The sequence below is a fragment of the Brachypodium distachyon genome, chromosome 2, assembly GCF_000005505.3.
Source record: "Brachypodium distachyon strain Bd21 chromosome 2, Brachypodium_distachyon_v3.0, whole genome shotgun sequence".
NCBI lineage: Eukaryota > Viridiplantae > Streptophyta > Magnoliopsida > Poales > Poaceae > Brachypodium > Brachypodium distachyon.
In genome coordinates, this window is record NC_016132.3 from 29,903,605 (window position 1) to 29,931,479 (window position 27,875).

Genomic DNA, 27,875 nt, shown 5'->3' on the forward strand with positions numbered 1-27,875 from the left:
CTCGACATGTATATAAGTATGATGTAATCTACACATGACTAGAAATCAACTATTGTTACGATTTATTGCAAGACATGGTCTTCGCTTGTCAACTACATCAATACTTGAATACAAAATAGCTTGCAGCACATTACATTAAACATAGCACTTTATAAAAGCATAATATTTATTTTCATTGAATTTATATGCCAAGTCAATTCGACGTTGCCAAGCCTATATTTAAAACACCATGTCAAGCCTATGTCCAGAGTGCAATGATTAACAATCAGAAGCTTAAGGCAATGGTAAGCAATCAGAAGCTTAAGACAAAGGTTTCAATAAACACAGCAACCTCCAAGTTCATACCAAAGTGCAATGGTAAGCAGTCTCGTGAAAATGTACTGCGACATTGGCATCTTTATTAGTAAATTTGCTTGACACCACGTGTCTTTGTATATTTGGAGCCTTGATACCATTATATTTTCATCATTGCTAGTAATTAAGTATCCAAGACCAAAATAGCTAACAAAGTTTAACCATGACAAAATTTAGTTCAAGTTATCATTCGTATTAGAAAATCATGTGATAGACTACTTCATACGAGCATACATATAAAATGACAATGTCCTCAAAATATAAACGTGGTTGCAAAAATGTCATTTCAGGATGGAATACAATGCTCATTACTTTTTCAGATTTTTTATTTATTAAAGGTAAAAGAACGAAAAAGAAGCAACTGAAAAGATATTTTACATATCGTAAACGAAGAACAAACTCCCCCTCAAACCATCCGTATGGTTTGATTACTCCAAGTTCACCTCGAAGAAAAGCAAACCGAGAAGAATCCAATGGTTTAGTAAAAATGTCTGCCAATTGACGTTCGGTATCTATAAAGTTGAGCACAACATTTTCTTTTTCAACATGATCTCTAAGAAAATGATATCTTATATCTATGTGCTTAGTTCTAGAATGTTGCATTGGGTTTTTAGTAATACATATAGCACTAGTGTTATCACAATAAAGTGGTACACTTTCTAAAATAACCCCATAATCTTTCATTGTAGCTATTATCCATAAAATCTGTGAGCAATAGCAAGCAGCAACTACATATTCACTTTCAGCAGTAGACTGTGCAACAGAACTTTGTTTCTTAGAAGACGAAAGTACTAAAGAATCACCCAAAAATAAGCATGTATCAGATGTACTCTTTCTATCAATTCTACAACCTCCAAAATCAGCATCTGTAAATGCACGCAATACAATACTAGAGCAAGTAGAAGCCTAATGCCAAAACATAGGGTGCATGTAGATACCTGAAAATCCTTTTGACAACTTGTAGATGTGATGCGCGTGGGGAAGCTTCAAACCTAGCCTTGTTGCGAAAAATAACATAATACCCAATGTTGACCAATAAGGGTATGACCTCTAAAAATATTTCCTCCCCCTGAACATATGTTCCTACATTACGAAGAAGAGGACTTTCGCCACAACAGTAGAGATACAAGCATCTCCGTAAATTATACTTTCAGCCCGAGATGCACGTGTGAGGGAGGAGAACCAATTTTTATCACCGGTTATGTGACGAGAACAACTGAAATCCACTAGCCATATGTTCCCCTTCCTCAAGTGAAGTGCCTACAAACAACAAACACATGCCGAGATCTCCGTACTGGGGTTAGATAAAAAACTTTTAGGTATCCAGTACTGAGATACACGACGAGTAGGCAAAGCAGGAGTTTCCTTATACATTGGGACAGATTGTACGTGTCTCGTGCAAGTTGAAACGGAAGGTGAAACATTCACCCTAGTCACATAACGGGGAGTAGTAGTTTTATCATGAGCATAATGTGCCTTGAAGAAATTAGATCTAGCTTATTTTCTTTCCTTTTTAATTACTCTAGCTAGTCTAAAACAAGAACCTACATCATGTCTAGGTTTATTACGATAAGTGCAAGTGTACCTACTTCCAGGTTTAGGATGTGATGCATGACCTACATTTGCACTTGTTGGAGTATCATTAGACATGATGCCAGCTGATCTAAAAATCACATTGGTTGGCTTGTCAGTTGTTTCAAAAATTCCATTGCCTAGTGACTTAACTATAGTTGGTGGATTAGCATTAAAATGAGCATATGCATTAAAACCAAGTCCGGTCTTGTTCTTACTCACTTTAGACTTATCTAAGATCATATTCAGATTTTTGTGCCCACTAGAAAATTTCTGCAAAGATGCTTGTAAATAATTAACTTGGTGAGACAGGGCAATACAATTATCACAAGCACTATTCATGATTTGTTTTCCACTTTTACAATTAGCGCACAAAGAAACCTCATGGATGTGTAAAGCATTTTCAACATGAGAAACCCTAACATTTGCATCTTTCAACTTCAATTCAAAAATATGACAATTATTACAAGAAATTGAATCTGTCAAATCAGAAGTATCCATGCTAGCATCATTAATTTGTTTACGTTTATGCACAATAGGTTTCTCATTGTTTTCTAACGCAACTCTAAGCTTATCAAGAGTATCATCATGAATAGAACGCAAAGAAGTAAGCTCAGAATATATAGAATCACAAGACTTGCAGGAATCATCATCAGGAATCGTAGACTTAAGTTTAGTAATTTCAGAATTCAAGGATCCAATTTTCAAGTCATATTTCTTAATTCTTTTAGTAGCATGATTAAGCAAGGAACTCAATTTACTAGCACTTTTAAGTAATTCATCATAAGAGAGTTCTACCTCATTGTTGTTGTCACTGTCGTAGTCGTCACAGGAGGTAGCACTCTTATTGCTAGCCATAAGACACATCCCATTAATGTCGCGCTTGCCTTTGGATGCATCATCTTCATCAGACTCGATATCCACATCACTCAAGCATGGTTCACCATATTCATTGATTACAGAGAAAATACTGTGAGCCACCGTTCGAGCAAAGTCGTCCCTCTTTTTATTCTTGATGTTGAAGGGGCGCTTCTTCTTCTTGTCCTCCCCATTTTCTTCTTTCGCCATCTTGGATAAGAATTTAGGACAATTTTGGCGAAAGTGATTTGGATCACCACATTCAAAGCACCTCGGAGCATTGTTCCCACCTCTCTTCCTTGAACGAACATTTTGCAGGGCACGTGTAAAACGAGAGGTGAGGAGTGCCAATTTTTCCTCTGGGTATTGCTCTAACTGTTCATCAGTTAGTTGAGACAAACGAGACAGAGCATAGCAATATGTAGAAGTACCATCATTAGAGCTGCCAGGGTTAGTAACAAGTGCAATTGATTTGGAACCGGTTCTCCTAGCAAGAATATCTAATTCATGAGTTTTCAATTTTGAGTACAGAATATCAAGTGTAAGTGTGCTCATGACAGTAGATTCTCTAATAGATGTAGCTTTCATCTCCCATATGGACATATCTGATGCACTCAAAAGTTGCCTAGAAGCCTCAGCATCAGTATAAGTAACACCTAATGCATGTAAATTGCTGAGAATCTTATTAAAGCGTGCAAAGAATTCATCCAAAGATTCACCTGTATTCATCTCAAATCTCATGTACTCCTTTTTGTACATGTCCTGACGCACCTCCTTAACAGAGTTTGATCCTTCATGATAACTACAAAGTGCGTTTCATACCTCATGAGCGGATGCAAGGTGAGCGACACGGTCGAAGTCACTTCGTTGTAGACCTTGGATGATGTAGTTCCTCACCTTGTAGTTGTTCTCCACGTGGACCAAGTTTGTTGGTGTGATCGCATTGTCCGCGGGAAGCTCATAGGGCTTGGCGACCTTCTCCCATATGGCGTAGCTTTGTGCCATGATGTATGCCTTCATTTTCGCCTTCCAAAACTGAAAATCAACACCATCGAATACACAGAGTTCGGTAGAATATCTATCCATATCTAGCAAGTCTAATCAACCGGTTAAGATAAATTAGAGAGATCTTGCTCTGATACCAATTGTGAGATAGAGATAGGCAATCAAAGGGGGGTGAATGATTGTGCGGAAGCAAATTAAAACTTTTTCTGAAAGTTCAAACCCTAAATCATCTTTCTGTCCGTGATAGAAAAACAGCCGTAACTTTTGATTGGATGAACCAAAAAATACGTATGAGTATGCAAAAGAAAGGTATTGAAATTATCTAACCAACGCAATAAGTATGGATTTACCATCTCCCACGGTCCATTGGTAACCCAATTTAGTAGCTTTGATATCCCACATCACTCCTCTCCAGAAGGTGGATCCGGAGTGATCATCACGAGCAAAGATATTAGGATTGGAGACCTCATATTCGTGATTTACAATATGTTTCCAAAGACGATTATTATCTTTTATATAATGATAGATCCAGGAAGAAAGGAGGGAGATATAAAGATATCTTAGGTTTGGAATTCCAAGACCCCCATATTCTATTAGGTCCTCAACTTGTCACATGGTGGCAGAAAATAAATGAACCTGTGGAAGCAGGGCCGTAGCTACGAATTTAAGGCCCCTGTGCAAAACCCAACAGGAGACACTAAAATTGGGATAGTCTGCAGATAACTAGAATATATGTTTCAAACAGAACCAAAACAAATGGTTCCATTTTGAGATATTTTTTTTGTTTTGTATTTTTTTTTTGTCGAACTCTGATCGTGGCCAACGGGAATCAGATATAACTTCTTTTTTAGAATAATCAGATATTGTGAGATAGAGATAGGCAATCAAAGGGGGGGTGAATGATTGCGCGGAAGCAAATTAAAACTTTTCCTGAAAGTTCAAACCCTAAATCACCTTTCTGTCCGTGATAGTAAAACAGCCTTAACTTTTGATTGGATGAACCAAAAAATACGTATGAGTATGCAAAAGAAAGGATTGAAATTATCTAACCAAGGAAATAAGAATAAACTCAATTGGACTTACCAATCAAAAGATATGATCAAATCAGTAACAGCTGACAGAAAGTTACGAGAATTAATCTATAATCGATTTCGAGGAACAACAAGAAAGATGAAATAATCACGATCTTCCTTGATCTCGTGGTAAACCTGCAGAAAAGTATTATGAACTCGTGATAAACCTGCAGCAAAGTGTTAGAAAGATCTAGCACGAAGAATCCACGAAGAATCGAGAAGAACAGAGATGACACCGCCAATTAAGTCCAAACAAGATACATGTCATCACATAAATATCCATATTATCCAAAGTATCCACATCGATGTTTCATCTAAAACACTTGCCAATGTTACACATCACCTATGATTTCACATATATATATTGTGTTAGGCTTTTTTTTTTCTTTTCCTCTCCCTGGCTCATGTTGGGCTGTTTAGCGGTAGTAATTAAGTATATGCTTACTATTAAATAAATAACTCCTCAAATAGAAAGTACTACAAATTAATAATTTGGGCCCCCTAATTTTTAGGGGGCCCTATGCGGTCACCCACCTTGCACCTGCTAGTATACGGGCCTGTGTAGAAGTGTTCGTTTCTCAATCTATCAGAAAATTGTTATTTCTATTTCTAAATATATGATTTTGGACGTTTATTCTTTACTATGTAAATGGGCCGAACCTATTTCTATTGGGCCTTGATACTATTGGGATCGACTTAACGGATCTTAAATGGGCTTGGACCGGAGAAAAACGCTTCGTTATATCACGTGGTGGTACATTGTCCTCTCAAGTGACGACACGTGGTTCGGTTATCAGAAGATACATTTTCATATCGAACAATGACATGTGTCCCATTTGAAAGGTGCCACATGTACCGGTCGTGGACGAAAAAATGTCCCAATAACATACTAACATGTGTTGCCCTACAACAGGTTCGTTGTCTTACCTTGTTTCAGCCATCGAACTTGCCATGTGGTTCTCCTAGTCAGCGCACGTGTTACCTTTAGATTCTTCTCTGACAATGCTGATGGCACACACCATCCGAGATTATCTGACCGTTGCTCATGGGCTGGGTCAGACAAGGCCTTGTTAACACGTGTAATGGGCGAGGACCGTCATGGATGATCGACTCTGTGACGGTTAGAAAAAACCATTATATAACGCAATCTGTGTCGCGTGTTACATGATGGTCCTTTGGATCGTCACGTACCGACATCTGGGATGGTTTTGAGGGTTTCTATGATGGTCTCGAATCGTCAAGAATTCTCGGACCAGCAGGGATTGTCGTAGCACACATCGGCCGTCGACGTATCGGCCTCATTGCGCCTAGCAAGCCTTAGGAGGTAAGGCAACGGACCGGCCCACCTGATTTGCTCACGTGGAACGTGACGTGTGCATTAATGCGCGTACTGCTTCACACCTTGTAGGGGCAACGATGGTTCTCCATTTGATGTGCATTTTATACTGATAATTGTAAAACTAATACGGAGTATAAAAATAGAAAATACTTCTAATTAGTTCTTCTTTTCTAAGTCCAAGTCCATCCATCTATTTCTTTCTCCGGGTTAGTAGCCGCAATGATAGTTGATCACATTGTTCGGAGTGTATGGGGGACGAGTTAGAAGAGCGTCTGCGAGCATCTGAGAATGCTAATTTAGAACGCGCATTAGTCAAAGGAAGGATTAGATGAGTATTAAATGTACGATTTCAAATGTAAAGAGCAGTAGAAAGAGGTTGACGAAGAGACTTAAAGTACGGAGTTGTCACGCCTGAAGCTCTACTGTCCAATTATTCAGTTATGGGTGTCGATGTTCTTCAGTTAAGGAACTTACCACTTCGTCATCATGGTGCTCGAGAACCACTCATCGCACATCGAACGGCCATCATTCAAACTTACCGCTTCGAGGCACTATTTACTTTCACCTTTTTACAAGCTTACTGCTGTGCTGTTACCTTTGCTTTTTACCTGGTTTGTAAGGCTATGAAAGCCAGATTCGTCCCCTTTGATGGGCATCTCTCTTGTAATTAGGTTAAACCCTAGCCGCCGCATTGTTCATGGCGGTGTTGGCTCTCTACTTTATCGCAATATAAACCCAAAATCCCACCAAAAAGAAAGTTGATCGGTGTGTTCCATCCATCAATTCGCCTGTAATCTCACTGTCTAGTTCCTCGTATCGTTCCAGGCGTTACAGGAGTGTCTAGTTCCTCGTATCGTTCCAGGCGTTACAGGAATAACAGTACTATTACTGAGTTAATGCACAATTTTGGAGTAACAGTACTATTACTGGAGTTAATGCACAATTTTTTTTCTCTTTGGAACGCAGGAATTCCCGAGTTTTCAATGAGAAATCAAGCTGACATTACATTACAGGTTGACAGACATTATTTAGAACGGAAATATCCGGAAAGCTGGGCTGTGAATTGCCTTTCCTCGGGTTAGTTGAGCGAGTGCTCTCCCACCACCGCTACCACCACCGCCACCCCACACCACCCACCAGGCCACCGCTCCCCCCTACTTTTCTCCCCTTTTCTCCGCTTCTTCTTCCTCCCCCGGCCTCTCCTCCTCCTCTCCCTTCCTGGCCTTCTCCAACCGAGAAGAAGGGGATCTTCAATCCTTAAAAAAAAAAATTCTTTTCTTTTCCAAGAAGGGGATCTTTCTTGCCCTAGAGGAGGAGGCGAGGACAAGATGGGCGGGCGGGTGGATCACGAGTACTCGTACCTGTTCAAGATGGTGCTCATCGGCGACAGCGGCGTTGGCAAGTCCAACATCCTCTCCCGATTCACACGCAACCACTTCTCTCTCGACTCCAAGTCCACCATCGGCGTCGAGTTCGCCACCAAGTCCCTGCAGGTCCGCATTCCCTATCCTCGCCTTTCTGCTATCCCTAATCTGAAGATGTTCTAGACGCGCGTGTGGCCGCGTCGCGATCACGACCCACCAGATCTTGGTCCTTGTGCGTCGAATTGAAATGTTGTCCCCATGATTGCGTTTGCCACCGCCCGACGAAGCTGCTCGTTTCGTAATGCGATGCCACCTACTGACGCTTGGGTAGCTCGCTCGTTTGGAGCTTTAGATTCATTTTTCAAATTTTTCTTGGGTGGTGGATCCTTAGGAATGAACTCTGTTTCAAATTGGATTTTACGTTCAGGAAAATCAAGGCATTGTGTTTGTTGCTTTTTATTCTTGCCAGACTAGTTATTGTGACTTCGGGACCTCAAGTCTGTCCATTTAGTTAAAAATATATTCGCATGCTAGATATTTGCCTGGATCACATGATTCGTTGGTTGATGCACTGATTGATAGGTTGATATGCCAGCTACAGCCTGTTGTATGAGTGTGGCATCCTATCTGTCCTCCAGTGTTAGGTGAAACAAAACTGTCATCTTAAGATTTCCCCTGTCTTCTTTATGCATCATCATTCTATATTTATTGTTGCACTGAAAGTCTCTTTAGTAGTTGTCCAATGCCGCTACTTTTCTGGTAAATTTGTCATCCATGACCTATTCCGAATATCTGAACTCAATAGCAAGTAGTTCTACTTGGCAACATAGTTTGTCTGTCCAGCTATTCTTTGGTGAGTGATTGTAAATAGTGTTAACAGATGGAAGGCAAAACAATAAAGGCTCAGATCTGGGACACGGCCGGCCAGGAGAGGTACCGTGCCATTACAAGTGCGTATTACCGGGGTGCCGTAGGGGCTCTCCTTGTGTATGACATCACGAAGAGGCAGAGCTTTGAGAACGTGAACAGGTGGCTTCGTGAGCTCCGTGACCATGCTGACTCCAGCATTGTGATCATGATGGTCGGTAATAAGTCTGACCTGACGCATCTAAGATCCGTCTCCGAAGATCAAGGTAAAGCATTGGCTGAAAAGGAGGGGCTGTTTTTCCTCGAGACATCGGCTATGGAGGCTGTAAACGTGGAAGAAGCCTTCCAGACTATCATCGCAGAGGTTTACGGCATTGTCAACAAGAAAGCGCTAGCCGCCAAAGAAGCAGCAGCAGCTGCTGCTCCACTGCCTTCCCAGGGAAAAGCCATCAGCATTGACAGCACCGCGGGAAACTCGAAGAGGGCATGCTGCTCTACTTGAAGTATAGTTGAGATTCAGCATCGTATTGTAGAGACAGGAGCAAGAATCGTTGGCATCTCAGTTTTTTTCAGCATTTCTTAAAGTTAGTTGTGTGTATTAGGATCTGTTTCCATTTCCGTTATGAAAGTTACATGGCACTACAATATATGTCTGGACTATACATCGAAGTTTATAGAATGCAAGTCTCGTTTGGTTACACTTAGTCTATATTTCTGATTGCGTGAGCGTTTTGGTTTTACTAATTGCTTTGCTTATGCTGATTCTGCCTTCATATAAATCTGTTACATATTGGTGGGTGGTTATATTTCAGAAGTTTCTTAATGTTTTAATATGAGTTACGTGCCGTCTTGTTGATTGTTTTATGCTTATTGGTTGTTGAAGTGCCCCAATGATACTATTCCAGTGAACTGTGGGATGACACTAGGAGTGTCGTCGTCTTTCATTCCATCGCCACGATTGTTTTTTTTATATACCTCAAAACACTTTTTCATTAACTTTCAATAATGGTTACATCTTGTATGAGAAAAGGTAAATGGGATTAGGGAAGAATCCAGCCAGGTAGCAGATTTCTCACGGTTGGCCAGCTGCGCCGTTTCATGCGCCGCCTGGTTAGCGTCATGCAGCACATGCTCAAAAGAGATCTCCATAAAGTCTTAGATAGGTACAATCTTCATAAACTGCTGCAGCGATCGAAAGAGAATAGCCACCTTCATCGTAGTGTTCACAACTTCTAGGCAATCAGAATTAACCTCAAGATACATCAACGTTCGGCTTCACTCAGTGGTTTTTGTCCAGACATGAACTATGCCTCCGTACTTTGGAAAGGAGGAGACTCAGATATGACCTGAAGTCCAACGTTCATCATGACTACCATGCCAGGACCTTTACAAGGAGGACCAGGGCTCCCCGAGAAACCACAGATTCCAGAGGCAATGGAGAGAGCAATCAAGGGATTTCAGAGCCTTCCATCCTGACACACCGGATAAAAATAATTCAAGGGATCCAAGCATTCGCGACACAATAAGTAAGGTCGACGCTAAACACTAAAATGTCATATTTTCTTTGAAAATTGAAATAGTCAATTCTCCAAATTTCTAGTGAAGGAGGTTGTCATGAATTTTAGCAAACTTCAACCGAAGTGTAAACAGTGAGCACAATGACACAATGACGTTACTTTACCTTGATAATCCTTATACCAAACATGAATCATCAGCTATATTATTGATATCTCAAAAACTGAATCTGGGTTTTGTGCCTTACATCACTGGATAAACATAGCAAAAGTTCTACTATAGTATCCTAACTTTCTAATAAAGCACAGGGTCATGTTCCATAGCTGCGATCTCCAGCATCCCCAAGGCCAGGAACGATGAACCTACAAAGCATCAAGAACAATCAGTGCTTAGTAGAAACGGGGAAACGATGTTTATCTACATACTAGCTAACAATCAGTATTTTGCCTACCCTTTCTCATTCACAGTTTGATCCATAGCTCCTGTATACACACAAATCCTGCATAAAGTAGTTACAAGATTACTGAAAAACATCAAATGTAAAACCCCTAATAGAGCTCAAACTCCATAAAGCCTGAAATTTTCAACATTTCAAACCATGAATGCACACATCTACATATACATGTGTAAAATTCTGAAAACATATCTACATGTACATGTGTAAATTTTGTTCAGAAATATTTTCATTTCTCAGTTACACAAAAGAGAAATATGTGAATCTATAATAGATGTACTATTCATCTATTGTAGATGCACATATTTGTCTTTTTTGTATACATTCATATAATTTCTCAAGAAAATTTAAATATATGTATACATTCATATATTTATTTTTTCAGAATTTCTTGAAACTTATAATATCATTTCGATTTATGGAATATTTCGAGCTCCATGGAGCCCAAGCTCCAAATGTAACCTTGAATCAGATGTCACAGGTATCAGCACGTACCCTGGGAATCTTTCATTGAGCTTCTTGAGTGCTGGAGGAGCAGCAACAGCAGATATCTGAGTATGATGATTTCTTAGATAACAATGCCCGGTTATGTTAAACAAAGCATTATGTGAACATATTTGCCTAATGAACTCACAATTTTTATCTGGCTGATCTCAGCTCCATGCTCTTTTAGCAGATCAACCGCTGCAGCTACTGTTCCACCTGATAGATACATGAATGAAAGTAAATTTACGATGTCACAAATCCTTCCAACTTAAGCACAAGACACAAATACATGGAATGAAAGGATCTAATGTACTAGGAAACAGGTATACCAGTCGCAAGCATAGGGTCCACAAGGAGGATATGGCATCCTTTTGGAAATCTATCAGGTAGCCTGCATTCAGTAAATTTGTCGAAAAGAACATCGTCACAAGTTAAATACCTTGAATAGTTTTCATAGAACAGAGAACAATACTTAGATAACGGAAAAGCACTATACAATAGCTTAATAAAAGGTTCTGTAAGAAAAGAATGAAATAAGACCTAGCTAGAAGCAAATTCAAATTGGATACTGCTGGCAATCACTGTGGTTACAGCTCTTGTGATGTTAGATAATTCTTTAACTAGGAAATAACATAATGTCAATAACTCACATTATGTGCATTCTAGCGTCTGAAAATAGTGATAAGTTGTTCAAAATATATTTATAAAGAAGCTCCATACCTGAGCCTCAAATACTTCAGTAGATCAGATAATATTATACAAATACCAAATTAAGAACCACTTACCTGTTCAAGTAAACAGAGGGCTGCAGCGTCATCTCATCTCTAGCCATACCTTCGATCAGAAGATGACCAGAATATTATTGACAATTAATTCAAGCATGCTAAAATAATATTTACATCACAGGAAATGACTAAGTGTGTTATTTGTCAAATAAACGGGCACTACGCTAAGAGATTTTTAAACTATTTTTAAAAAATAACTCGGGACAGAACTTGTACATATTTCATCCATTTTCCCTTTTTTGCCAATATGAAATTCCTTTGGAAGCAAAAAGATGAAAACAATGGATTTACACGTATGTAACTTCATAGTTTTCATAACTATTCCCAGAACATTTAATCAACACTATTTGATGTGAAACACAATATCATATCTCACCTAAATGGAAAGTTCTAGTTGATGGAAAAATCGACGTCATAAGCTCTGCGAGGGCAAGCCCTGCTCGAAGAATGGGGACAATCTGAACAAAGAACCATCTAAATTAGAAAGCTCTAAATAATAATACTGCAACAGAACATGCTTAATTTAAAAAACTTCTGAAGAAATACACACCATGATAGGCTCCACAGGATTGACTGATTTTACAACAGCTTTGCCCATTGGTGTCTGGATCTCCCGTATTGCAGTTGGCTGTCAAAAGAAATAGGATAAGCATACATCAACGTACATACCAACCCAAATAATACTAACAGTAATTGTCCAATCAGAAGAAAAATAGCAAATTTAATTAATTTATTCTGGTCATTACAATGCTCAGTTATTTGACAATTCTAAGTTATTTTGGATCAGACATCTGAAGGGCTAATTCTAGAAAACACATCAACAACAACAAAATCAGCATTTGAATCTGATCAGGAATATACCAGCCAATCCCTGGTCGCCTCATAGGCAAGCAATCTGCCAAGCTCCCCCATCGCACTTCCTGCTTACAAAATTAGGAAGAAACATAAATCGGAACCCGTACACATTACGCACCATCCAACAACAAAATTGTCGGCTACGATGAACTCACTAAATGCGTGAGTGGGTGTGTCCTGATCGCGGAGAACGGAAACCCAGTGGTTGATCAGCGGGTGAGGCGGCACCACCACCTGACGGCCGCGCAAGAAACAATTTGTTAAGTTCTGACGGCCACGAAATACTAGTTCACTAATAATGGGGAGGGAGTGTACCTTGAAGCCGTTCATCCCGGCGGCGGTGGCGCTGTGGTTGGCGATCTCCATCCGCTGGAATCGAGGATGGCAGGCGGCTTGGGCGGTGGCTGCTAGGGTTTTGGTAAAGGGGGGTGAAGCTGTAACCGGCGGGAAGGGTAGGTGCTCGTAGCTCCAGGCCTCCAGCCTTTAGCGGCAGCGAGCACGGCGCCGCCCGCACTGGACAAGCGAAAAGGGGTAAAGTGGGCCTTTAATTGGCCGGCCCATAAAAAAATCATTAAATGCGGCGACCAAATAATGGCCAATGGTTGTTCTAAAAAAAAATAAAAAAATAATGGCCAATTGTATGTCATTTCCTCTTTCCACAGGTGTGCTGTGTGCGTGGAACTTCCATCTCTTTTCACGGTGTCTTCATCCATCGTGACAGACGCTCCATTATTTCCAGTAGACTGTTAAGACGTGCATCATCAAATTAGTCTATTGCGTTTAATAAATAAAGTAGTATTACGTAGAGATCATTAACAGGAAAAAAAAAGTACTCTAAAATTTCTGCGGATTTGGCTCTATATATTTTAAATACGGACTTAAACTAGTCGGATATTTTCAAACACAAATTCTAAATATGCTAGGCTCAATTATGGTGCACTAACAACTTAAGATATAACAAGATGAGCACCAAAATTAAACAACAAGTTAGCACAAGATATATAAGATAGCACAAAGCACATATAAAATAATATATGACTTAAAGCATGAGACTATCACAAATTTAAGCACAATTGAATGAACTCGGTTTAGTAATACCCGAGGTACGCGGAGATGATGATTTATCCCGATGTTCACTTCTGAAGAAGCTAATCACCGTTGGAGAAACGCGGGCACCACAAGAGGTTACTCGAATAGCCGTGAAAGGGCACACCCAACTCTTTGAGCTTCCCACACCAAAGTATGAGCTCAATCACTAAGATGGCTAGCTTCTTCCTCCACTCCGGTGATGGCAAGCTCCACAACCAATTCACAAAGCACCACAAAAGAGGACCTCGGTCCTCTTCACAATCTCCACGAAGAGGTCACCGGGGCAACAACCACTAAACCGTCTAGGAGTGAGAGCTCACGGGCTCTCACTCGAACTAATCAAGGTGGAGAGCTCAAACCAATGCATCAAATGCAAAGTAAGAACACAAGAAATGCTCAAATCCCTCTCTCCCAAATCTCATCCAAATCAGCGATTGAAATGGAGAAATTGGAGAGGAGAAACAAAGGAGGAGATCAACAAATGATCCCTCCAAATAGATATACAAACTCCATTCAATTAGATGGGGGATTTGGGGCTTGGGCAAGGTGGAGAAAGCTCAGAGGAATGGGGATTTTTCTGGTCTAGGAGGTTACCTTCCCATTGGGGAAGAAGCCCCTTATATAGGGGTTCCCCCGAATCTGCCCGTTGGGGCCAGATTCCACAGCCCGGAGGGCTCCCAGAGGTTCCGGGCGAATTCCGGACCAAAAAATCGAATAGGAAAAACGTTACTGGACTCACTCGGAGGTTTTTTCAGAATTTGCCCGGAAGTTCTGGCCTACAAAAAGCTGAAGAACCACTCATACGAAAACGGCAATAACTTTTGCATACGAACTCCGATTTCGATGAACTTGGACTTGTTTTGAAGATAACAACGAGCTCTATGAAGTCACACAGAAATCCAACATGGATCAACCAAAAGAGATGATGCAAAATATGCAAAGGTTTGAGCACTTTACGTACGACGAGTTGAAGCAACGTGCCCGAAAGCCCCTCTTGATAGAATGTCTATCGAACCTATAAACCGGTCTCCCACCAAACTCCTTGAGACCGGTAAAACTAGGAAAACCTAGCTAGAATATACCTTTGCCTTGAGCAATCCATTTTAGGTTGATGTAGGCGTCAATGCTCGTCTCAAGTTGGAATCCTTTGCTTGATCACGATCACTTGGTGAAGATACTCAATTTGCTCCCCCATACTCCAATGTGGGAGACTTTCACTTTAAGCTCATCTTCACATGTACATTATCACCAAATGGATGGCAAGCTTCAAGCATGTATCTTCTCGGGATGCTCTTGATGAGGCCATATAAGATTGTTCCTTCAAAGCTCGCCCATATGTATTGTCATTAATTAACAAAACCACACATGGGGCGACATGCACTTTCAACATTTTTTGACGTAAACACATGATTATTATTTTTTCTTCTCTGTACTCTAATAAAACAAAAATACTACTAGCTGAGAACTTTTTCTATTCTCTCTCGTTCTAAGGGCATCTCCAAGGAATCCCCCAAATCCCCCCCATTTGTCCAAATCTGTCCATATGGGGGTTCAAGAGCAAAATACATAACCCAATGGGAACCCCGTTTGTCCAAAAGTGGTCCACACTCCACATTTCTTCCCCAAATTTGGGGAGAGTATGGGGACTCCCCATTTGTGCAAAAGTCATCCAAATCTTGTCGACTTGTCTTTTTGGCCCACATGTCAAAAACTCATAAAGAGATAAATGGGGGTTACCATTTGACAACTTGATATTTTCCACAACCCCATTTGTCCAAAGACCCCTCAAATGGACAAATGGGGGCTCACCCTTGGAGATGCCCTAAGCATGCGACCTGAAGGGCCGATACATTTTTCTCTTTCTCTCATACTCTCTCTATCTTATTGCATATGATGTGTTGACACAATAGTTTTCAAAACCAAACCGAACCAGTGATTGAATTGGAAAAACCGGAACCGAGCATCTGGCCGGTCCTTTAAGACAACTGGTCCGTACAAAAAGGAACAGTCACACCGTCGGTTTTGTCAAGAACCGGTAGAAACCAAGAGTGGTCCAACCGCTAAAGGAATTATTCACGAGTTGTCTTCGCTATTAGCTAAAAATGGACGTGACGGGGGTTGGAACCCCAAACCTCTCATATGAGGGTCACGCGTAGTAACTAGTGAAGCCATCTTCTAGTTGGACATAACATTGAACTTAGCTTATTTACGGTTAGCGAACCGCGGTCGAACTATGGATGGCACCCGCCAGGTTCGGGGTCGGGTCTGGTCATACTAGACCCGCCCGGGACACGTCCTCGGGTGCAAATTTTTTCCAAACCCAGACCCGACTCAGATATCACGGGTACACAGGTATATCCGACCTGAGTGAACAAATGCCCTAGCCAGCTACTCTGTGGGGGCCACGCATTGGCAGAGGGGCCGGGGCAGAGCACCACGCGCCGGCGAGGGGAGGAGGGAGATGGACGGCGCAGACACGCAGCCGAGGAGAGCGGCGGTGGCGGGCTGGAGGACACGACGGTGGTGGAGCGGGCCCAGGAGGAAGCTGTGGTGGGCATCGGGCACGGGAGGAAGCACTGGCGCATCGACCTCGTGAGGAAATAGGATTGGGATTGTGCTGGGCTGGGCTCATGAAGAAATAGGATTGGGGTTGTCCTGGGCTCGACTCAGGAGGAAATAGGGATAGGGTGGTTGGGCTTGTACTAGGCCTTGAGGCCTTCTGGGCTGGGCAACTCGTTTTTTATGGTTGAATCGGTTGTGCTCAGAACAAAAAATGGCTGAACCGGGTATCCAGGTTCGGGTCTGGCAATACCAATTGCAGACCCGCGGGATTTTTTTTCCTACCAAACCCGCATATATACTAATCGGGTCTAGACCCGATGTTCGGGTATCCGGTCCCCATTGCCATCCATAATTTTTTTTTTGACTGGGAAAAACAGCAGGAGAGGCTCCTATTGTATTTGTATTAGTCAAACAGAGTTACAGTTGCATATTTACACAAGGAAGCAGAGTTACAGTTGCATATTTACACAAGGAAGTAAGGCCGTCAGGCCATCCAAAAGGAAAAACAAAAGGCAAATTACAAAGATGTTAAAAAAGACTTGAGCTGAGCGTTTTGAGTGTACTTGGATAGTCTAAATTGGAGGAACTACAAATCGGCCTTGAGCCTAGCAAGCCAGGAGTTTTTGTTGGGGGTTGTGCTGTCAAATATTTTGGAATTTTTCTCTTTCCAAATCCCCCACGAGCCCAGGATGAAAATCTCCCAAAAAAGCCCCTTTTTCCACCATCTCTTGGCCGTGAGAATTCTTGGGACTACTGACTGCTGCGTCCATGACATGCCAATCTCATTCAAACATGTTTGTGCAAACGAGCAGCCAAAAAAGAGGTGTTCTAAAGTTTCTTCAGGAGGGGCAGGCTGACAGATGGCGCATGCCCAAGTGTCACCAACCACATAATTTCGATGTCTGCGCATGTTGCGACTGTTCAATCTGTCCATTAACAAGAGCCAGATAAATAGTTTGTGCTTCACGGTGCATTTTGATTTCCAGAACCTTGACAATATTGGGTGAGAGGGCAGCGAGTCATAATAATGCTTATAGAACCTGCTAGCCGAGAAAGGTTTCTGCCAAATATAGGACCAAGTATCTTGTTCCTCTGCTTGCCTCTGAAGATCGATGATTATTTCTTTAATTTCCATGAACTCCAAAAATGATAGGTTAGATAAAGGAGCTTGGAGAGAGGTGGGACTTTCAATCTCTTGGCAGAACTCCCCAACAGAGATGTCTTCCTTAATTAGTGGAAAATGGAAAAACTCTAGGAAAGCTTTCTTGCATAATCTGACCATTCCATTTGTCCTTCCAGAAGAAGCAGCTATCTCCTCTGCCCGTAGTGTAGTCAGAAAACCCTCTAAAAATGGGCCCAAGTTTTAGAATGTCTCACCACCAAAACGAGCCACATGAGGGAAGAGCATGCGGCACAGCATTAGTATAATAAGAGTTCCAAAGCAGCTGCACCCTGGGGGTATCAGACTTATTATAGAATTTATCCAGGTGCTTGAGCAGAAGGGCCTTGTTCTGAATCTTCAGATTTAGCACACCAAGACCACATTTATCCTTTGGCCTGCAAACAAGATCCCAAACAGACAAGGATTGACATTTTTCGCCAAGCTCTGTTTTTTTGCTCCACAGTAGGTGCCGTCGGGCCTTATCAATATGATCCAGAATTTTAGTGGGAATTTTATAGGTGGCCCGAGAAGAAACCACTGAGGTCGCACCAGTGAACCACTGAACCAAGCATCAAGTCATCAAAGGTAACCCAGCAGTTATCTCTGCACACAACCAAATAAAAATAATTTAATTTCATGTTTATTTTTTACTGTCTTAATTTACATTATGCGTCTACTATGTTTTAGTACATCCCTCCTAGCTCTGGGCACCCGGTTGCACCGAAGCGTTTTCCGCATGCCTCACTGTCCCTCCTTCCACACACACACCCGTTTATTTTTTCATCAATCATCTCTTGCGTCTTCTTCCTCTGCCTTGGGTTGCTAGCTGGTTGATCCTAGGTAGTTGGCCATCCCGAGGTCTCTGCCGCCGACATGCCCCGTGCATCCCGCTGATACCCACAAGTTTATGGGGTCTAATGTACACCCATCCGATGATAAATTCTTGTCGTGATTTCAGTTCAAATAAGAATTTAAGATCGGAGAGAATCTTTCAGAATGAGTGTTGAATCCACGAGAAGCTAAAGGAATTGGCGTGTGAAACTAGTTCAAGATTAACTTGAAAGGTGCATAAGATTGTTTAGTAGAGATTATATTGCAAAAAGATAAAACAAAAAAGCAAGTACACGGAGATTCAGCTTTTCGACAAAATTGACCCAAAACACAAAGAAATTTGGAAAATGGACTCCTGCCGAAACTATTTCACAAAACTGACCCTTCTGTGTAGCGCCCGCATACCGGGCATTAGACCTGCACTATAACGCCCTCAGACCGGGCGTTACACCGGTGCCAGCGTGGCCACGCCGTGGACCCACGGCTAGCCAGTATAGCGCCTCTTCGGCGGACGCTATAGTGGTAGTTTAGCGCCTCGTCGCCAGGCGCTATACCCCCCCGCCCTAAAGCGGCCGAACCGCTCGGGCCCGAGGCTCACGCACAGAAGGTTCGCCCTGGCCTCTCCCGTTAGAACACAGCGGCGGCGGTTCCCCGCAAAATCTCTCCCCCGATTCGTCCCCATCTCCGTCAAATCCGTCCGCATCGGCTCCCCCCAGGTATTCTCTTCTGATCCCCTATGTTTCCTCCACATTTTGCCCTAGGAATTTCTCTGCATTGAGGCTTCGAGGGTTAGGATCCGGCTAGAAGAAATTATCCCATTTTTCGTTGAGTAGTTGACAATCAAAACCATTATCCCACAATGGTTGCATGGTTGGTGCTTTTTTACTCGGTGGTACCTTGCCCTAGAAGCCGGCTAGCATCATACATTACCATGTAGATAATTGCATACACACACTCAAGTGGAGGAACCTTTTCTGACAAAATGCCAGGTATTCTTGTGCGACCCATCATCCATGCTCGGCCATGTCATGTCATGGTACTTGTGGTTCAGAAGTAAGGATATATGTATATGCAGAGGAGTGGTGTCTAAAGTAACCAAGATTTGAGTGATGTTTAGGAGATTGTTGCTAGTTTGTTGCTCCTCCAAAAACCATCAAACCCCCTCCTCTGTTTGTTTGATCTGCAGAGGAGAGGTGGCCATGCCGCTGCTCCTTCTTTTTTCTTTTAAGGGGCAGAAATCATTGCAGTGAAAGATGTGACCTATCTCTTTTTCTCTTTTCCATTGCTGCTCCTTTCCATGCATGTGGGATGGCTGTTATAATCAATTATTTTATGTTAATTGATACAACTATTTCGTAGGCATGGCTGGTTTGGATTGTTCCTTGGATGGTTGTCTTCAATTCATAATATGTCTTAATTGGAACATGTGGGATGGCGCTCCTAATGGATCACTACGACATGGCTCACCGTGGGCGTTTGCTACGGGATGAAGAAATGGTAATGAGCATTTACATGTTTCTTTTTTTTTGTCATTGTTTTGTTCGAAATGTGTAAGTGAGACGGTCGTAACTTTAATTGCTTTTGTACTTGTTTTTTAGGATCTTGGATCCCTCAAACTTCAGTCTCACGGTGCCTCCTCAGGCGCCATGTCTTACGATGAGCGGTACACACCGTTCATCTTGAGGACAGGGCTCCTTCCGTTCATCCATATGGTGACCCGGTCGACACCAGCCATGAACGCTTGTGCAATCACCGCGCTTGTCGACCGGTGGAGGCCTGAGACCCACACTTTTCACCTCCGGACCGGTGAGATGACTGTCACTCTTCAGGACGTGTCCATGATCCTGGCATTCCCCATCGGCGGGGAACCAGTGTGTATCAACACGGCCTCTTCGGGATGGCGCCAGCAGATGGCGGATCTTATTGGTCGGGCACCAGAGGTCCCTGAGGACCCCGCAAATGACAGAGTGCCAGCGGGAGCAACGTACAGTTGGATAGTTGAGAACTTCTCCGAGTGCCCCGAGGATGCTGCCATCGAGGTGGTTGAGCAGTACGCATGAGTATACGTGTGGTATGTCATCACACGCACTCTCTTTGCTGACGGGGGTGGCAGGACAGCTCAATGGCATTGGCTGAAGGCCTTGACCGTATGGGACTCCAATTGGAGCTGGGGCACAGCTGCACTTGCCTACCTTTACGGGCAGGTAATAAATATTTCATTGTTGTCTCTATGTGCAATGACCTTTGATGACATGTCATAATTTATTTCCTGATTGCCTCTTGTTTTAGTTGGACGATGCTTGTCTTAGGAGCAAACTAGACAGCGGCATAGGTGGTCCATTGCTTCTACTGTCTATCTGGAGCTGGGAACGCTTCCCCGTTGGACGCCCGGAAACGTTGGCATTCAACGATTGGGACGATGAAGAAGACCCGCTACGGAGACTCACTTGGGCTTACAGGTGGGACCGTACGAGAGAAAACTGGAACGACACTAAACTTCTGTACAGGTAGTACACGAACGAGTTCGACACTTTAACCCCTGAGCAGGTAAATATTGTTATTGCAGAAAATTATTATGATTTCCGTGCTCTATGCTAACTGAACATTGCGATGCTTGTTATATGTTTAAGGTGGAATGGCAGCCATATGGTAGTGGGGACGATTTCGGAGTCCCATTCAATTATGAGAAACCCGAAGTGCTTGGAAGAAAGACATCTGTGGTTGATGCGATGTCCAATGATATGCTTGTGGGCGGTTGAACTTCATCAACCACAGCGTGTGATGCAACAGTTTGGGTTGTTCCAGACGAATCCCCCAAAGTGGAAGGACACAAACATACAACTGCATGAGTAAGTTTTTGTTGTTCTCATTAAGCTTTCCGGTGTTACCTTTTTACCGCTATAATATGGTGCCTTCCAAATATTTGTAGGCTTGATAGGAAAAAACAGAAGAGCAAACAAAACTGGCCTAAGGAACATAGGGTGCATGTGGACAAGTTCAAAAAGTGCTTGTCCAAGATGGAGAATGGTGAAGGAACGCCGCAACGGCCAGCAAATCCTGATGCATTTAACAACTACCTTCGTTGGTATCTTGAGAACACCAGAGCGGAGATTTGCCGGCCCGCGTACAGCCATGAGATTTTGGAAGAGGACAACCTATTCGACGAGGCTGCAAACGCGGAGTACAATAGGCTTGTAAAGGATGGGAGGCAAACATCATATGCGAATGTCTTGCACTTTGTGGTAACGGTGTTATGCTTCTCCAGTCTAAACCCAATTTCCAATATTTTGTTATTACACATTAATATTTTCCTCATTTTAGCGTGATGAGATCAGGAAGGACGCCGACAGAACAGAGATAGTTCTCGATGAAACTCCTCACGGGAAAAAGGGTGAGAGTGCACTAAGGAAGTTTATGAAGGTGCGTGCTTCTCTAGTCTTTTGTATTTGCATATATGTGAACCGAGAAATCAATTTTTCATTTCTGAACAATACAACGGCAGGGCAATAGGCTACGGTGGTTAGCCAACCTGATAGGAGGTTGCCGTGACCGCGAGATGTCATCGTCAGCACTCTCAAGTTCGTCTTCACCCACCGATGCTGAGGAAGATGTTCAAGATGACTTGTCCAATGAGGTTTGAATTTTACTTATATTAATGCAATTGGGTTTGAATTCTGCTTACATTAATGCAATTGGGTTTGAATTCTGCTTACATTAATGCAGTTGTGCTCACATTGTGCTTACATTTATGCAATTGACATGGCAATCGAATGCAGGAAGGACGATCTGTGGGTGATGAAACCACATTAGGTGATTATCAACGTTCAATCCCTAAGCAGCAGCGTGGAAACAAGGGAAAGGGACCCCACAGATTTACACCATCGGATTATTCGACGAAAAAGAAGAAGGTGGCCGTTCATTCCGACAGTGAAGATGAGGAAGCTACAGAGGAAGCTACTTTCAGCTCAAGGAGACGGATGAGGGGCATCTCCGAAGAAGAGCAAGAAGGAGAGGAAGAGGAAGAGGTACATGAAGATGATGAAGACGCAGAACCACCCCGACGAAGGAAGAAGTTGGCTTCGAAGAGAGGAAGAGGGTCTAGGAAGTAGATGTGTTTTTACATAACTGTCATGCTTCTCGTTGGTGCTACTTGTTGAACTATTATAACTCTATTTCGTGTGCTCTCAGACTAGTTGAATATATGTCTACTTTTCTTGCTCTGGTGCTAAGCTAGTAGAACTGTGCATGTGAACGATGAACTGTGTATGTGAACTGTGAACTGCGTATGTGAACTGTGAACTGTGAACACTGTTATGTAACTGTTCTGTGTAAAATTAATAGGTATAGCGCCCAGGCGCCAACATGGAGGTGTAGCACCTGCTCCTTCGGCGCTACACACTGACTTGGAGAAATTTCGGCCCCCAAAACGGTACTGGACCCTTCTGTTGCCTAAAATTAATAGGTATAGCGCCCAGGAGCCGGGCGCTAACATGGAAATGTAGCGCCCTCTCCTTCGGCGCTACAAACTGACTTGGAGAAATTTCGGCCCCAAAACGGTACTGGACCCTTCTGTTGCCTAAAATTAATAGGTATAGCGCCCAGGAGCCGGGCGCTAACATGGAGGTGTAGCGCCCTCCGCTTCGGCGCTACAAACTGACTTGGAGAAATTTCGGCCCCAAAACGGTACTGGACCCTTCTGTTGCCTAAAATTAATAGGTATAGCGCCCAGGAGCCGGACGCTAACATGGAGGTGTAGCGCCCTCCCCTTCGGCGCTACAAACTGACTTGGAGAAATTTCGGCCCCAAAACGGTACTGGACCCTTCTGTTGCCTAAAATTAATCAGTATAGTGCCCAGGCGCCAGGCGCTAACATGGATGTGTAGCGCCCTCCGCCTCGGCGCTACGCACTGACCTGGGCAAATTCAAACAAACAGTTGTTGGAATACAAACAGCTGTTGCAAATTCAAACAAACAGCTGTGATGCAATAGACAGATTGATATACATAACAGCACATATAAAATGTTCACACCCGGAATCTATAATGTCCTGAATCAAATGGTGCAGTCCATCTCATAGTTCAATGCAGATTACAAATTCTAATTCGTAGTTCATAGTTCAATACATATTATTGGGTCGAACAAGGACCCTTTCCCTTCCTCTCCCTCTCCTTCAGCTTTGCTTCGTCGTCAAGTGCCGTTGCGCGACTAGCCTCACGAACAAGCTTCTCCTTCCATTCCTTCTCCTCCCTCTCCCTCTTCTTGGCGGCTTCTTTCTCAGCCCTTTCCCATGACTCAGTTAATTTTCTTACTTGTTCTTTCTTCCTAAGCTCAGCTTGTTGCTTCAACCAAGTTTCCCGGCTCCAACTGTACATGTGCGCCTCAAATCTCATTCGAGAATCCTCTTGAACTTCCTCACCGTGCTTCCTAATTCTTTCTTTCTCCCTCTCCCTTGCTTCCTGCTCTTTCACCTTCATCTTAGCTGCCTTCCACCACCCTAGCCTCTCACCCTTGGCCCCCTCCTCTTCATCGTCCCACTTAGGTGGCGCCTTCGGAGTTTGAGTACCGGCCATATCTACAAAATGTGCAACTTATATGTTAGTTTTGGTAATGTAGCATCATAATGTATATATTACGGAAACAAATATGTAGTGGAATAAAGAAATTCTTGCGGAAACAAATATGTAGTGGAATAAAAAATTTCTTACGGAAACAAATATGGAATGGAATAAAGAAATTCTTACGGAAACGGTCCTGATAGGTATCCAATCATACCACCACCCCGGTTGACAACTTGTTGCCTGGGAGCTTGAAATGTATGTCTCCCTCGTGTCCCTCTTTGTTGGGTACCAGTACCTCGTTGGCGACCTCTCCCTCGGGTACGTCCTGGTTGCCTAGAACCATCTCGTGTACTTCCTTGTTGGCTAGAACCATCTCGTGTACTTCCTTGTTGGCTGCCACCAAGTTGGCTTGGAGCTTGCTCGGCAGTACCTTGTTGGCTGCCACCATGTTGGCTTGGAGATTGCTGGGCAGTACCTTGTTGGCTGCCATCATGTTGGCTCGTGCTTGCCGCGTTTCTTGTCGATCGGTTTCTAGATTGCTGGCTGCTGCAACCTCTAGTGTTGTGTCCCTCCAAGTTACAATCTCCACACCTTGAGTTTTCAGAAGGCTCCTCGAATATATTGTTGCCCATTTCTCGGCAGCCGCCACCACCCCATCCGTCCATGTCACCCCTAAGACGCTTGGTTTTCCGTCTACCTCGTGAAACCACCTTCAACTCTAGATCGGGCCACATCTGAATTCCATGATACTCAGGTCACCATGATTGGTCAAAGTATGGGTGAAATCTACTTTCCCATGTCTTCCTTGTGGTATCGATCGAGTACTCGGACTCCCTCACGGTCAGCGGATTGTTAACACTGACATTTCTAAGTCGTGCCGCCGCCTGCAAATGTGAGCACGCGAGACGCATCAACGATGGTCTCATGCACGAGCACTCAAATTTCGTTAACGAGACCTCGAAACTCCTGCCTCCATGTTGCACACCATCGCTTGTGCTGCCAACAGGCTCGTTTACTTGGTAAATCATTTGATCGTTGTCAAAGCATACAAGCTTTAAAGTGTGCGCCTTCCGTGACTGATATGTCAACCAATGATCAACCTTAGGTGGGTATTCGAGAGGCTTGTTACGCTTCTTCCACGTACCTAGAATCTGCTTGGCGGTTTCGTCTGAATATTTCAGAAAGTACTCATTCAGCTTATCGAAAGTGTATTGAGCTATTGCCGTAACGGGCAATGCACGGACCCCCTTCAGCACGTTATTGAAGCATTCCGCCATGTTACTTGTCATTTGACCGTACCGGCGGCCCCCTTCATCAAAAGCGCGTGCCCACTTCGATCTATCACCGAGGTGCCTAATCAGGAATTCATGCCCCCCTGCGCTGAGGTCCCGTGAAGCCAGCAGTGCGTTTAACAAGTTTGAGAAACGCCGATCAGAGTAAGCCTTGCAAGATTCTTGAAGAAGGTCCGTCAATTCCTTGTTCCTACATGCTCTAAAGAAGTTGGCACAAAAATGCCGCATGCATCATCGATGGTGCAATCGAGCATGGCCAGGAATGTCAACCTCCACCGCGTTCAAAATTCCTTGATGGCGATCGGATATGACACATACTTCCCTTTGCGGCCGTATAACTTTCGATCTAAGCAGACCCATGAACCATGCCCAATTATCGTTGTTCTCTGCTGAAACCAATGCAAAAGCTAAAGGCAACAACCGGCTGTTCGCATCACAATTTATTGCCACCAACATTGTGCCCTTGAATTGGCCGGTCAAGAAGGTGCCATCCACGGATATCACTGGCCTGCAGCCTTGGAAAGCCTATATGCACTGTTCAAAAGCCCAGAAAGCACGGCCAAAAATCCGCACGGTTGCACCTTTGTAAGTCCTTGTTTGTTGGCCAAAATGCTCAACCACATGAACCATGCCCGGGTTTGTATGCGCCATAGCACCCAACAACCTTGGGAGACGGTTGTAGGCTTGCTCCCAGTCACCATACAACATCTTGAATGCGGCTTGCTTCGCCTTCCATGCCTTCCCATACTTCACCCGGTAATGGAAGAGAGTGTAGACAAGCTCCATGACCGACTTAATGGGCATTATTGGAAGTGACTTGATGGAATTAGAAAGCCTATAAGCGATGAATTCTGAGGTCAGCTGTCTATGATCGTTCTTCACCATAGGTTCATCTATGTTCTTACCATCGCACAAGTGAGTAGCACAACAACTCACGATGTACCATTCGGACCCTAGTTTACGTGGCCTTGCACGGACAATCCATGGACAACGATCTTCGGTACACTTAACCGTGTATCAAATCTTGTTGTTAGAGTGGACAACCTTGTACAGTCGATGGTGCTTGACGGAGAACTCCTTTATCCACATCTTAAATTCCAGGAATGTTCGGAACCTCAAACCAGCCTTAATGCCATACCGTCTTTGTGTCACATCCCGATGGGAACTTGGCCTAGGTCCAAGCACGAACCCTTCGCCACCGTCAACCACGGCCTGATCCGCCAGGCTAACATCACGGAAAAATGGTATACTTGGATCCCGGCTAGTTACAACCTTGAAAGCGTTAGCTTCTTTGGCTATCAACCCATCCTCATCAACTTCTTCCTCCGGACCATCTTCATCCGAATCCGATGCAAATACTCGGTTAAATGGGATTTCACGGTCCATATCCTCTTGCTCACAATATGCCTCCAAATCACCTACATTATTGTCATGCATATCATCGTCCTCCTCTAGCCATGGTTCAGGTTGTTCGTCTGTCATCAAGCTCGATGGTTGCGCCTCTTCATGTTGTGTCTCTTCAGGTTCAGGACGACTCATCGTAGTGTTGCCAACATCGGCCTCAACTTTTGGCTCAGTTCGGATATGACTTCTTGCGCAAGAAGGGGAAGCCGCACTACGGTTCAGGTGAATGTGAGAATCTGGAACAGTCTTTCTTGTAGCAAATATCTCTAGAGCTTTGTCTTGTGATTGGGCCACCGTCTCTTTGTATGCCTCTCAACGTTGCTCGGAAGATATGCACATTGTCTTCCAACGGACGTGCACTCCATACCCAACATTGTGTCTTCCCTCCAACTCTACCACATCACTTGGGTCCATCCATTTCAACTCAAGCCTCAATTCCTCCAATAGCTCGGCATAGGTTGGACTAAAATCGAACACCAAGTCTCGCTCCTCCGTGTCTACCTTTACATTGCCTCCCAAAAATGCCTCTTTGTCCACATGATGAACATGAACAATTCTTGCCATTTAGAATATAATTAGAATGGAAAACATCCATCAACGTCCGTGAGATTGACTAATATCCAACAAGAAAAGTGCATGGCATTCAAATACTAGACACCCTAAATACCATTCCATAATTACCTACGAAACATTTTTTGGGCCAAGTACATATACTAGGGTTTGCCCCAAATATTTCCAACAAGAAAGTGCTACATATCCAAATACTAGACACCCTCAATACCATTTCATAATTCCAACCAAACATTCTTGAGCAATTACATAAACTAGGGTTTGCCCCAAATCCAACTCGAAGCCTCAATGCAGAGAAATTCCTAGGGCAAAATGCGGAGGAAACAGAGGGGATCGGAGGAGAATACCTGGGGGAGCCGATCCGGACGGATTCCACGAAGATTGGGACGAATCGGGGGAGAGATTTGGAGGGGAACCGCCGCCGCCGCCGCTGTGTTCTAACAGGAGAACCTCTGGCCCGAACCCTTCTATCTTTCCGCCTCTGGCCCGAGCGGTAGTGCAGAGGGGTATAGCGCCTGGTGACGAGGCGCTATACTGGCGCGTGGCCACGCTGGACAGGGACGCCACGCTGGCACCTGTGTAACGCCGGGACTCAGGGCGTTATAGTGTATGTATAACGCTCGGTATGCGGACGCTACACGGAAGGGTCAGTTTTGTGAAATAGTTTCACCAGGAGTCCATTTTTCAAATTTCTTTGTGTTTTGGGTCAATTCTGTCGAAATATCGACGGAGATTGTAATGAAGTTTAGCAGTGGCCCAATCCTCGAAGTGTTCAAGTGGACCAGCCAAAGGTTGCAAACCATGCACCCGGACCAACGCTAAGAAAACCAGTGCAACAAAAACCAATTTCTCGTGATTATGCATGCTAGAACATGTTTGC

The 27,875-nt window shown here is 43.5% G+C and overlaps 3 protein-coding genes and 1 pseudogene across 3 annotated transcripts; 2 read left to right on the forward strand and 2 right to left on the reverse strand.

The window, feature by feature from the left end:
- The first annotated feature begins 7,331 nt into the window (after positions 1-7,331).
- LOC100823879 (ras-related protein RGP2) lies at positions 7,332-9,136 on the forward strand. The gene is made up of 2 exons (XM_003568620.4): positions 7,332-7,694; positions 8,446-9,136. The coding sequence occupies exons 1-2, from the start codon at positions 7,530-7,532 to the stop codon at positions 8,932-8,934; spliced, it is 654 nt and encodes a 217-aa protein (XP_003568668.1). The 5' UTR covers positions 7,332-7,529; the 3' UTR covers positions 8,935-9,136.
- A 955-nt stretch (positions 9,137-10,091) lies between these two features.
- Positions 10,092-13,052, reverse strand: LOC100823260 (uracil phosphoribosyltransferase). Its single transcript, XM_003568618.4, has 11 exons — positions 12,843-13,052; positions 12,683-12,761; positions 12,534-12,592; positions 12,223-12,300; positions 12,049-12,130; positions 11,673-11,721; positions 11,217-11,278; positions 11,036-11,103; positions 10,897-10,952; positions 10,399-10,446; positions 10,092-10,309 (listed from the first exon to the last, which is right to left on the reverse strand). Exons 1-11 carry the CDS (start codon positions 12,891-12,893, stop codon positions 10,258-10,260), a joined length of 684 nt encoding a protein of 227 aa, XP_003568666.1. The 5' UTR covers positions 12,894-13,052; the 3' UTR covers positions 10,092-10,257.
- A 6,550-nt stretch (positions 13,053-19,602) lies between these two features.
- LOC100832129 lies at positions 19,603-21,981 on the forward strand (annotated as a pseudogene).
- Positions 21,982-25,546: 3,565 nt separating this feature from the next.
- Positions 25,547-25,906, reverse strand: LOC104583194. The gene has a single exon (XM_010234980.1). The coding sequence runs from the start codon at positions 25,904-25,906 to the stop codon at positions 25,547-25,549; it is 360 nt and encodes a 119-aa protein (XP_010233282.1).
- Positions 25,907-27,875: the final 1,969 nt, after the last annotated feature.

Coding starts and splice junctions, on each gene's coding strand:
- LOC104583194 (XM_010234980.1), bottom strand. CDS start 25,906: ATGGTGAAGAACGATCATAGACAGCTGACCTCAGAATTCATCGCTTAT.
- LOC100823879 (XM_003568620.4), top strand. CDS start 7,530: ATGGGCGGGCGGGTGGATCACGAGTACTCGTACCTGTTCAAGATGGTG. Junction 7,695..8,445: donor TCGCCACCAAGTCCCTGCAG/GTCCGCATTCCC, acceptor TAGTGTTAACAG/ATGGAAGGCAAAACAATAAA.
- LOC100823260 (XM_003568618.4), bottom strand. CDS start 12,893: ATGGAGATCGCCAACCACAGCGCCACCGCCGCCGGGATGAACGGCTTC. Junction 12,301..12,533: donor AGGCGACCAGGGATTGGCTG/GTATATTCCTGA, acceptor TTCTTTTGACAG/CCAACTGCAATACGGGAGAT. Junction 11,722..12,048: donor AACTAGAACTTTCCATTTAG/GTGAGATATGAT, acceptor TTCTGATCGAAG/GTATGGCTAGAGATGAGATG.